This window comes from Tasmannia lanceolata, unplaced genomic scaffold (assembly GCF_043159265.1).
Source record: "Tasmannia lanceolata isolate RefF3 unplaced genomic scaffold, GAP_Taslan_0.1 ptg000184l, whole genome shotgun sequence".
Lineage (NCBI taxonomy): Eukaryota > Viridiplantae > Streptophyta > Magnoliopsida > Canellales > Winteraceae > Tasmannia > Tasmannia lanceolata.
In genome coordinates this window covers 113,452-126,361 of record NW_027518860.1, presented here as the reverse complement: position 1 = coordinate 126,361, position 12,910 = coordinate 113,452, and the positions used below count along the sequence as shown (strand labels likewise).

Here is a 12,910-nt window from a genome sequence, read left to right as displayed (position 1 = left end):
TGCTCTCACAACGGACTCGACGTTGTACCCCTTCCCTTGCGCGAAAGGCTTCGGTTACATAAGTGTAGGTCTTGATCAGAGCCTTCTCTCTTCCGTCCTCTAACCAAATATCATACATATATATGTGACTCTTCCTACGAGCCTAACCGAGGCGCTCTCCTATCCTTGTCTGCCCACCTCGAAGCCTTAGGACCGACCAAGGGACTGAACTTCTTAGCCGAACCAAGTGCTCTCCCGCCGCCCCCTTCCTTCGCTGCGCTGCTCAGCACACTACACTTCTTAGTAGCTTGTTGCTTCTTTGAAGCAACAAGCTACATTAGCAGACCGACCAGAATCCGTTCAAACAAAAGGGCTAACCCAAGGCTTAGGCTAAGTCAGAGCATCGTTCGTGCACCGTTCATGTCAACTTAGCTGCTGGAAGCTTGTTCAAAAGGTGTTCTTGCCCCTTTTCTTTAGTTAGCATTGATTGCTAATCAACTGAGGATTTCTGAATGAAAGATTCAGTTGATTTTGTTCAACTGACTAAGGGAAAGGGAAGGGAAGACCTGAGATCATGCATAGGTAATCATCGTTGTCATTGGATTGAGAAAGGAACGTCTTTCAATGCCTTGATCCACCCGCCGATGAGATAAAGGTGAGAGTGGATCGGCCGAAGCAGCGATCTCATACTTTGCCTAAGCAAAGACGGGTCTCGTAGCTGATCCTTTGTTTGGAAAGGACTTAAACAAAGGCGCTTTTAAGCCGGTTAAACGAGGGCAAAATCTTTCATACCTATCCTATTTAGTTCCAGATGCAGCCTAAAAGGTTAGAAATGGATTGGCGGATCAACCAAGTATCGTACGCCCACGCCCAACCCAAAGAAGATAATTTTGTGATAGCTGAACTCACTGAACCCCTGAAGGATTTCAAAAAATAGAAAAATGGGAACCATTCGGATATTTGGGTTAGCTGGCCGATCTTATCAACCCCGTCATAGGTTATTTGGAGGTTCGGTTCCTTAGGTCGTCTTTGTACAAGCCAATAGATGGAGTGCAGGTGGTCACGCTTCACTTACCTCGAAGAGCTTTTCAGCAAGACCTTTTCACCATATAGATTGAGGCTGAGGCCTCTTGTCAAAAGCCTAGTCTTGTTACACGCCTGGCGAGCCTTGCTCTTTATGGTCGGGCGAGCTAGCCTTAGAACCAACAAGGATGATATCGTCGACATAGAGAAGGAAAATAATGGAACCAAGAGAGGAGTGATAGACAAAGATAGAGCTATCAGAGCTGCTGCTAGTAAAGAGAGAAAATCGAATAACTAAAGCGAGTGAACCATGCACGTGGGGCTTGCTTAAGCCCATAAAATGCCTTACGAAGCCGACACACCTGAGAGGGATATTGAGAGAAAACCTTGAGGTTGAGACATATATACCTCCTCGTGTAAGATGCCATGTAAAAAGGCATTCTTTACATCACATTAAGTTGACGGATTGACCAAGCCTTCGAGAGAGCAAGGGTGAGAACTAATCGAATGCTTTCATGCCGAACAAGAGGACTCAAGCTTTCTTCAAAATCTAAGCCCTTTTACTGTGTGAATCCTTTTGCAACAAGTCTTGCTTTACATCGCTCAAGGGAACCATCAGATTGAGTTTTCACTTTGAAGACCCACTTATTCCCCACCACATTCATAGAAGGATTAAACGGAGCAAGTGACCAAGTATCATTCTGAAGAAGGCATCAAACTCTTCGGCCATTGCAGCACGCCAAAGAGGACTCCGCCTCAGAAAAAGACGTGGCTTCGGTAGGAAGGGAAAAAGTGGTTTGAGAGTGTGCAAGATGAAGGTCATATTTGGGATTAGGCTTACGAATACCAGAATGAAATCATAAATGCATGGAATGAGACCGCTGTGGCGTAGGAGCAGCAGGAGGAGGTGGAGACGCAGCTGCCACAGCCGGCTCAGGGACAGAAGTGGGTTCAGGCACAGAAGGGGAAGGCTATATTCACATCATACAGGCTTTCAAGTGGTGGGGCAGCCTATGTCAGTCTCTTACTAAAACCGACAATCATCCCTTTGTTTGGGGGCAATTTAGTTTGCGGCAAATCTTGGCTATAGCTGCAGCGAGTGCTTCTCACAAGAAAAAAGTAAAACCGGAAGAGAAGCAAGGAGGCCATGAAGAAGGACAAATCTTGCCCGGGGAGAAGAAAGAGAAAGCTAATGGCGAAGGGTGGTCGTAGATCAGGGAGATTGGGATAGGAATAGAAGGGCAACCGACGATTATCGAGTAAGAAATTTACCCCACCTTTACGCTATCCGCCTTTAAGTGATAGGGGGCTTTCCTTGCTTTCTCTGAAGAGGGGCTCGCTTCTGTTAGTCGCAGAGAGTATCTCCTTTCAGTGCCGGTAAGCGCTTGGATTAGACTGACTTACTTCTCTAATAGGGCACTCGGAGGGTAAGCGAAAAAGGTGGTCAAGTATTTTCGAGCAAGTTCAGTTCAATCTTTGAATCTGAAGGAAGGCTCAGTTGACTTCTTGTTCCTTTCGGGCTAGGAACCGAGACTTGCGGCAAGTTGCTCGTAGAAAAAGTGCTCTTTCCGGTCTCGGTAGGTGAAATTCCATCTTTTCTTTCTTTCTCCCCTTTCTTTTGATTTTTAGAAACTACTTACTATACTCTACTCTTTCTTAAGTGTCTTTCTTTTACGTGATTCGGAATTTGCTTTCTTTTTTCTTTGGCTTGGGCGGTCTATCGATCGACTCATCCTTCCCGGGCATTGAACAATTGATTATCCGATCAGTCGATCCGAAGCTTTCCCCTTCACCACTAGCGGTTGAAGGTAGCGGTGACCATTCCAGTCCAGCCACTGTTCTCGGGAGGGCGGTCGTAGACAAATCCATCTTTCAAGTCCAGTTTAGAAAGCTCGAATACTAAGCTCGTCGGGTAAGCGAAAGGAAGTCGACTTTGCTTTGCAGGTCTGGGCTTGACTTTCAGTCTTCAAGCGTCACTCTCTTGTTGTTTGATGGTAACGGTTGTCTACACTCTCTCTTTAAAAAAGGAGAGGGTTGGGTAGAATTCCCATCAAGTTGGAAAGCCAGTTTTTTGATTAGCGGTTGTTGTGGCTCGGGAATGAAATCCTTCTTTTGCGAGTGGAAGGCTAGTCCGGTAAGCTAAAACAGAGGGGATGGATTGATTTATTTAGGGAAAGCAGGCAACTCATACCGATCAGAAGGTACAGAATAAACTCCTTGTGGTCAAGCGGTAAGCCAGTCAAGTCAAGCTTCAGAGAGAGGGAAGACCCTGACGGAACGGAATTCAAAGAGTAACCCCCTTTACGTAATAGGGCAGCACCTACGCTAGCACTTGAACCACCAGACAGAGCACCTGAACTAATACCCACATGACACACATAGCCGGCAGTTCATGGAAAGCGGCTTAGCTAAGAGAATAATTAACCTTCTTTTCTTCCCTTTCATCTATACCTACTAGTCCATTGTGCTTATTCACTACGCTTGCTCTCTGGCGCGCTACGGCTGAAAAGCTGCGAGTTCAGTGCGTAAGCCCCTTTAGAGATAGGGGCCTTTGGAACTGATTCATACCGATCTCTGTGGACCCATGGCAGTTACCAGCAGTGGAGGTAAAAGGTATTTCAAGGTCTTTATTGATGATTATAAAAGGAAAACTTTTTTTATATGCGGAAGTCTAAGAAAGATGAACCTTTAGCAAACTTGAAGCATTTTATGATACAGCAAGCAAGAAGGTTTTACAGGCTGTAAGCTTAAAGTACGTCGGTCAGATCGTGGAGGTGAGTTCTTATCTAAGGACTTTGATCACTTTTGCAGTGAAAATGGCATTCTACATCAATTTACTACATCCTTCACTCCAGAACAGAATGGAGTTGCTGAAAGGATGACGCAGTTGAGTGTTCATTCGATCCACCACCCGAGGCCAGGCCGATCAAACCTATCCGTTTTTGGGTTCGATCCAGCAAGTGATCCATAAGCACCAGTAGAAGCAGAAGCATATCCAGAAGCCGATACCAACAGCAGTAGAGAAAGACCCCCTTGCTTTCCGAATAGCCGGCTTTGGCAATTGCACTTTCCATCCCTTACAACATAGGGCTTGCGGAAAGAGTAGTTGAAGAAGCCGAGACGAGAGAGAGAAAGAAGTTTGCGGAGAAAGAGTTGCGCTACATCGGTTGTTTATTCTTTTAGTGCAATTAGCGCAAGATCCGCTGTCAAACCTGTTGCAAGATCACTGATGTCGCTTTAGTGGAGTCGGAACTGAAAGTAGGCCCAGAAGGAATTAGTCAGACATTAACGAACAAAAAGGGAAGAAAGGCAGAGAGATACCTAATGTCGGATGTAATGAGAACTCATTTCTTATGTAACCATTTCGAATCTAAAGTACGATCGATTGAGCCGACACTCCATTGTTAATCCGCTATCCTATCGGGCTTTGAGGACCGGTAGCAACAGTGCTCATCCTTGGTGCAGAAATAACAGAAAACGACCGCATATGAATCTATCGATGTGAAATGAATAGGGCGGGGGAAGCGAAGCGCTGGGGGATAAGATTGGGACCGTTCCGATTCCCCTTTTGGATCATATCCAGCTTACCCATTCGATAGAAGTCTCCCCAAAGTACTCCAATCTAGAATAGTAGGGGCCTCTATCACTTGGATCTCCTCTGGTTCAGCACTCTGGTGATTGAAGGCAATAGCACAGTCATACCGATAGTGTCACCAGTTGCTGCAACCCGGCAAATGTAAACAACTCCCTGGGCAGGTTCATCACAAACATGCCCTACTCGCCCTATTTATTCTCTATTGAGAATAGGGGATTGGAGTAACTATCCATAGGAAGTGACGACCTTTTTACTATTATTGAAACCGAGGAATGCTGTTCACCCTATTTATGCTCCCTTACTATTCATATAGAGGGAGAAGCTGGTCGATCGAGAATTTTGAGTATATAATGGAGCAAGCTCATGTACACCCAACCCAATAGGTGCGGTTAGAGATATGGGGGGAGAATGCTTTCAATGAAAGGGTTTGAATAGGATTGGCTCTAATTAATAACAAGTGGAGGAGATAACACGTATAGTGAGTGCTGCACGAGGAATCAGTGCGGGCTTTATCAATTTCTCAATATAAAATGATAGGGGCTCGAAACATCTTTCATGTTGAACCTAAGCTTATACCCGGTAGGGGTAATAAGGCGAAAGCGGGGGTGACTCCTAAGAAAAAGCTCCCTTCCCTTCCTAATCCCTCCCCCCTACAAGCATATGGGTCGTCTATCACCAAACATGTGTATCTAAGTAAGCATATACAGAACCGTGTCTCTCTTACTGCTATGGTAGATCAAGGCAAGCATGTAATGTGAATAATCCGATCACTGCTAGGTGGATCACAAGCGTGAAGATCCATTCTACACTGTCTGTTAAGTGGATCAAAAGCAAGCAAGTAGATCATCCATTACATACCTTATAACGGGTACTAGTGATTCACCACTGATACGTAGGTCAGCCTGAACTGTAATGGAATAATCCAATCCTACACTGCTATGTCTATCTAAGCAAGCAAGAGTAGATCTGTCTCTTTAATGCTATGTGATCTGCCATTCATTGTTATGCATGTCTGGCTATCACCACCAAGTGGATCTGCCATGAACTACTATCTAAACAGAATCCCCCTGAGCTGCTATGTGACCTGTCTCGAGACTACTACGTTTGCGTGTGCCTGCCGTAGCTGAGAAGGCCCTCGGGTGAAGAAAGTCAATCGCAGTTAACCGTTCAACGTCAGCGTGTAGTATCAATAGTGAGAACCCACTGTCTATAGGGGTGACATCCAATGCCTCACACACCAGAAAGGAAACATCATATCAAGAGTCATTCCCATCTAGTGGTTCGGTACCAATAGTAGGAGATAACCAGTCAGAGTGCAACCACGGTAATGTCTCTACAAACATGAAAGGGTCAACCCGTGTGATCGAATCCATCTGCTCGATCAATAGGTCCATAAGTGTGTCTACCGAGGTAGATAGGACAAACCAATGCGCTAGTAACCAATAGCGGGTCAATCCGGTTAGGGTGATCCTGACTAGAAGCAACTTCAACTCGTGAGTGACACCCAGTGGCTCCAGTAACCAATAGTAAGAGAGTCAACCGGTATACCGAGAATGAATCTCGTATACAAAGTGATCCCCGACCAATGGTTCTAGTAACACCAATAGTATGAACCCTCGTTCAAAGGGAAAGTCTAATCGCGCCAATTAAGACACTAATAGAAATTCCATCTCGAATGAGTGCTTCCGACTCAAGGCTTTAACCACTAGAATGAAACCCAGTCCGGATAGAGTGACACTCAATGGTACTATCACCAACTAGTGGGAAAGCCGAGATCATTGAATCCATTTGATGCATGATAACATTAGTGTGTCTACCCGGATGAGTGACACCCTACGGCATGATAGAACCGATAACACCCGCTACTCCCATCACAATACTAGCGATTCCTTCTACCGAGGTGACCGCAGATAAGACTGCATTTCCGAGCGAGAAGTCGCCAGATTCAACAGGACCGCTCCATCTCTATTGGGCTTCACCCTTCTCTCATCCGATCATAGAAGGCGGCGATTGAACGCCCTTTCTCGGACCCATATTCATCATAGAAGGGGTACGATTGATTAAAGGCCACACGATCACTCTATTAATTGATGGGGCTTTCGATCACTACTTTCCATTCATAAGGGAGCACTTTTACCATGAACCGCTCTCCCCATTTCCACTTACTGAACGAACCGCCATTACGAGCACACAAGCACACGATTAAACGGGTTGACTGCACCACGATCCATTCTACTACGATTCATACCATTAAACGTGAGGGGCCAACAATTCCTTCGATCGCGACTACTCCGACTATTAGTTAGAAGGGGAAGCCCGGTTGAGGGGAAAAGGATGTGGGCAAGAGGGACCTTTTCACCAGACTTTCTTGGTCGTTTTTTCGGACTGTCCATCATCTTTGTTGTTTTAGGCGACGACCCTACGAGCCGAGAATTGGATTTTGGTGCACTCAAAGAAAGCCGAGTTCGTGAGTTAATGTAGCTACTGAGCTCGAGTTAGGATTTCCCTGAGTTAGTGAGTTTGGTTTCGACTTGCTAGATTAGGTGTGTGTTCCGTAGGTAAGAAGTACCTTGTAAGCAAGAATTTCTTTGAAAGACTCGCTCTACTATATATATATATATCTTCTTTCATTCCTTATTTTGGTCTTTTTGCTGCTGATGTTAAAATGCGTATGAAAGATTCGTATTTGAAGAAAGTAGACTACAAGGCCTAAGCCAAGATGATTGTAGGCCTTAATGCCCTCTCTGGTAGAGCGGTCGGCTCTTAACTGACTGGTCGTAGGTTCAATTCCTGCCGGGGACTTGTGATAGGCTCTTCCCGCGGCCTGAGGCTCCCGAGAGCCTCTTAATGGACGGGAAAGATATAACCTTAACATGTTCATGTTCCACAAAGTTGTTACGCCCGTAATACATGCTTATTTAACCAAAACTGAAGGAAAACGGCAAGATGTTAGAAAGAGTGCGGAAAGATTGTGCTTATCTAAGTCTAGTTTGAATTCTGGTCGTAGTTTAAAAACAGAAAGGGGATTTCCAAAGGAGCAAGTTGCTCAGGCGGAACATCATAGGGAGATGACTAGAGTCTTACGCGTTCTCAAGTCTATTGGTGAAAGCCAGGGTGCTTTTCTCTTGTCTCTCATTCTAAGTGGGGCGGCCCGGATGGTAGCTCGAAATAGAGCAGCGGAGGAATTTAGGACTAGAGCGGCGTTCCGGCGCATAAAGAAAGGGATCGACTCTTTCTCTATCCAACTCTATTTTCTTTGGATGCAAAAGCCCTCATTGCAGAAATTCCTCAAATTCCTTTTCTCTTTCTATTTTTGTTTGACAACCCTCCTTTATCTTGTCTTAGCCCTTTCTAATCTTTTGACTTTATTGGATCCTTTTTTGATAAAAATATTCTCTCATCATATCATTCCTATGTGTGTGTTGCCTCCGACCGACGTCGACATGGACTATTGGAGAAACCTATCTCCATTGAGGGGTTCGCTTTTTTATCTTACTGGGGCTCAGGAGCCTCAAGCTCAGCCGCTCTCCCCAGAACCAAGGGCTGTACCGCCCACGAATCCTGCCGGTTCCCCGGAAGCTGGGCCGTCCAACCAAGCCTCCGGGTCTTCTTTGGATCCGCTCCAAGAAGCAAGAAAAAATGCAAAAGAAGAGATCAGAACGTATATCATCGATAAGATTGTCAGATATCTAGATACATATGACAACGAAATTAGAGCAGAATTTCCGCGAGCCGGGAACGAGATAGGAACGAGCAACTTTATTGAGAATTTGACAAAAGAGGTTGTTGTAGGCGACTACAACTTAGAAAGCCTCTCTCATTCGCTTACCTTTCTGAAAGCAATTAATCGTGTGATCAGAGAGGACCTCTCTTTCTTAGAGAGCGACCCCTCTGACTATACCAACAACCCCCTTTACTGGAATTTAACCTTTCTACTGAAGGATAAACGGTAGCCTATGACACCTGCCAATGATGCGAAAACTAGGCTTTGCTATTCTATTTGAATTTCTCTGACATTCTACGTTCCCGAAACGGATCCTATCAAATATTTCACATTTTCGATGATCATCTCTATTTCAGGTATTCGGGGAATCCTCCTTAATAGACGAAATATTCCTATTATGTCAATGCCAATTGAATCAATGTTATTAGCTGTGAATTCGAACTTTTTGGTATTTTCAGTTTCTTTGGATGATATGATGGGTCAATCATTTGCTTCATTAGTTCCAACAGTGGCAGCTGCGGAATCTGCTATTGGATTAGCTATTTTCGTTATTACTTTCCGAGTCCGAGGGACTATTGCTGTAGAATCTATCAATTGCATTCAAGGTTAAACATGACTACTAGAGAGTTACCAAATACGAAGTTCTGTTCTCGTTTCGTTCTCTTCTTTCTTTTTTTTTGGGAAGCAATTGATTGATTGACAAAGTTTCTTTTCGGCAGGGGCAGGGCCTTTCTCGCTGGGCGAGCACATCCTATTCTATAGTCCTGTCCTAAACCACTTCCCGTTCAGTTGCTGAAAGATAGATGCTGATAACGTTTCTAAATGAGATTCAGTTCCAAGGATATGCTGGATAGAAAGATGCTATTTGCTGCTATTCTATCTATTTGTGCATCAAGTCCGAAGAAGATCTCAATCTATAATGAAGAAATGATAGTAGCTAGTCGTTTTATAGGCTTTCTCATATTCAGTCGGAAGAGTTTAGGTAAGACTTTCAAAGTGACTCTCGACGAGAGAATCGAGGCTATTCAGGAAGAATCGCAGCAATTCCCCAATCCTAACGAAGTAGTTCCTCCGGAATCCAATGAACAACAACGATTACTTAGGATCAGCTTGCGAATTTGTGGCACCGTAGTAGAATCATTACCAACGGCACGCTGTGCGCCTAAGTGCGAAAAGACAGTGCAAGCTTTGTTATGCCGAAACCTAAATGTAAAGTCAGCAACACTTCCAAATGCCACTTCTTCCCGTCGCATCCGTCTTCAGGACGATATAGTCACAGGTTTTCACTTCTCAGTGAGTGAAAGATTTTTCCCCGGGTGTACGTTGAAAGCTTCTATCGTAGAACTCATTCGAGAGGGCTTGGTGGTATTAAGAATGGTTCGGGTGGGGGGTTCTCTTTTTTAATAATCAAGAAGAAGAAGAAGAAGAAGAATCAGAGGAGCGCCACGTTTGTAGAATAGAAAGTGTTTGTGTGAACAAGCGGAGTTGCCTTACCTATAATGCAAGGAATAATAGACTGGAGGGGGCCCCCAGTTTTGAATGTAGGTGCCAGAGAAAGGAACCGAGGTTATGGGAGTAAGTGGAGTTGGGCGGGCTGCTCTCCAGGGCCTCATTCATAGATAGAGTAGTGCGTTAGTGTTACGACTGATGAGCAAGTGCACTTTAGGAAGCTGTTGAGTGCCCGATGAGGTAGAATAGTTTTCAATGTGTCCATTCCGGAATACACGACCAAGTAATAAATAGACACGTTTACCGAACCTGAGGTATTTGATTGATCCGTTGCAGCTTAAGCCAAACACTCGAACAGTAGCATTGGCTGCTATGATTGGAGCTGTGATATTAGCTATGGCGTTAGGTGAATCAGTCACAATAGAGGGAATTTTGCTATAATTGATGCTGTTACTTAGGCTACTTATGTCACTTGTATATCTTCCTCTCTTGAATGAATGAGAATCAACTCCTTCTTCACTTTGTATTTTCACACTAACTATCGACGGGTCCTCATTACTTTTTGCCTTTTCCATCCGATCAGGACCTGACTCGGCTCCATTCGAAGACTTGGAAGCCTCCCATTTTGGGCATTCACCTCCACCATGACCTTTCACCTTGCATTTAGAGCTAAACTTAGGAGGATTTTCGTATGTAACTTCCTGCCAAAACCCTCCATCATCCGAATTCGCCCAGACTTTGTTAGGGAGCTCTTTCCCCAATTCGATTTCAACACAGACTCTTCCAAACAAAGGTCTCGAAGCAGCTTTTGTTGGACCGTCCACCTGAATGGGGGTTCCTACTATGTTCGCTACAGAGAATATGAAATCCTCCTTGAAACATTCAAATGGAAGGTTCGGAAGTTGAATCCATACTGGAAAGGTTTCAGGGATCCCTTAAGCAGGACGAAACCTTTTCTTCCACTTTGTTAAAGAAAGAGATTGGTTTCCAAAAAGCCAAGGCCCTCCTGCCCACACCTTCACCATATCTCTTTCTGAGTCAAAATGCAACAGAATGAAACCCTTGTCCAGCACGGATATGGATTTAGGGCGGTTATCCGCCCATAGGAAACGAGCTCTGGATCTAATCAAATCCACATTAGGTCTCCTTCATTGAAATTTTCCTATAAGGCATTGCACTCATACACACTGTCTTTCTCACTTTCTACTAAAAAATCCACTGTGTGAATTCCATCTTTCACATACGGGGTAGGAATCTCATACCTCTTTTTACCCTTGAAATCCTGAGCAGCGCCCATACGACTTTGATATTCTGGAAACCCTCTATCTTCAGACCTTTCGTTGGTTTCCGCTAGGGTGACATCCTTGTAACTTCTATCCCTTTTTTGAAAGGATTCTTCTTTCTTCCATCCACTTTCTGCTCGATCCTCCTGGCCGCCCTGCTGAAAGCATTTACAGAAAGCCTTCTTCCCGCTCAAAAACGATTTTGAATAAGCTTTTCCAACTTTCGGCCAGGCCAGTCTTCCTCATTTTTAAAAAAGCTCCTGCGGTGACAACTGATCTTTTTTTAGGTTAGAGATCAGAATAGGATTTGAATAATGCCCTTCGACCGAATTCTTCCTCCATCCCTGCGAAGAATGGATATTCACGATTTCTCTTTGAGGGCAAGGAATGAGATTTAGGTTGGATCCAGTAAAGGCCTAGTCAAAAATGCTTGTTAGAGTGCCAACTCCCCCTTCCTCTGGTGCTCCCTCCTCTCCACGCCATGCTCCCTCAAAAAACTGACCACACTACGCTACCCTGAGAAGCGCTCTCACGTTTGGAGTGACTCGCCTAAAAGTAGTTGGGGACTCGAAATTGGTTATCAGTCAGGTCGTGGGAGAGTGGAAGACCAGGGACTCTAAGTGGATTCCGTATCAAGAGCTAGCCGAACGCCTAGTCTCACTGTTTGATGAGGTGGTTTTCGTCCATGTGCCTAGAGACAAGAACCGCCTAGCCGATGCTCTAGCTACCCTGGCCTCCATAGTCGAGATGCCTTTGTACCGGTCAATGGAATCACTCGTTGTTGAAAAGCTATATCAGCCGGCATACTTCTTCATCCAGCCCAGAAGACCGAAGTACATCGAAAAGTCCTCCCCTTACCAATAGGGGCCTCCGGGAAAAGAAAAGGTTGAGGAGGAAGAAGAAGAAATCAAAGGAGAATACCTAATGCATGATGACTCGAGTGAAAGCAGTGATGATGATGAGGTTCTGGCCGAAGCAGAAGAGGCCGGCGATGCTGGAAACCCATGGTACTATGACATAAAGAACTTCAACCAAGAGGGAAGTTTCCCAAATTACGCGACTAAAGCAGATAGGAAGTACGTTCGACAGCTGGCTACCCGCTACGTGCTACTAGCTGGCGTACTTTACAAGCGATCATTCGAAGGGAGACTTTTGCGATGTCTAGATAAAGAAGAAGCTCAGCACGCCATTCGTGAGCTCCACTCGGGGCTTTGCGGAGGCCATGTCAACAGCCAGATGCTCGCTAAAAAGATCATTCGACAAGGATCTTACTGGCCAACCATGGGTCAAGATTGTCATAAATTCGTCAGGGGATGCATGAAGTGTCAAATTCACGCCGATCTGATTCATGCGCCGTCATCATCACTCTATCCTATGTCGTCTCTGATAGCTTTCAGAGGGGAGAATAAGAATCATTTTCATTAAAAGGAAAAGAGGGGCTTAAGCCCTACTATAAGTAAGTACAAAATACAATGAAATCAAAAAACACAACTATGTCCGCATATACAAATCAAGAATAAAGCAATGGACAGAAAGACCCCCTATTCTGTATAAGGTCATTATACAGAATAAAAATACAATACTTCACACTCCCGGGCATTCAAAACGACTCCGGAATTCTCAAGTGAGACGACTTAGCCGCACCGCATTCTTGGCTCTCTGGTTGAGCCGCTTTTGTCCTTCCGAACAACCGCAGCAACGTCATTCGTCCGGAAACATTCGTCATGGCCGGGTTCTTGGTGCAGGGAGAGAGAGTAGCCATAGCTCCGGCCGTCCTTGCCAGCATTTATTACGGTTTGGGCGCTGTTGCCCAAGATAAACTTGGTCCAGGCCAGTGCAATGCGGAATTCCCGGTCC

The 12,910-nt window shown here is 45.0% G+C and overlaps 1 protein-coding gene across 1 annotated transcript; it reads left to right on the top strand.

The window, feature by feature from the left end:
* Positions 1-11,977: 11,977 nt before the first annotated feature.
* On the top strand, positions 11,978-12,478 carry LOC143866938 (uncharacterized). Its single transcript, XM_077376052.1, has one exon. The coding sequence runs from the start codon at positions 11,978-11,980 to the stop codon at positions 12,476-12,478; it is 501 nt and encodes a 166-aa protein (XP_077232167.1).
* Positions 12,479-12,910: the final 432 nt, after the last annotated feature.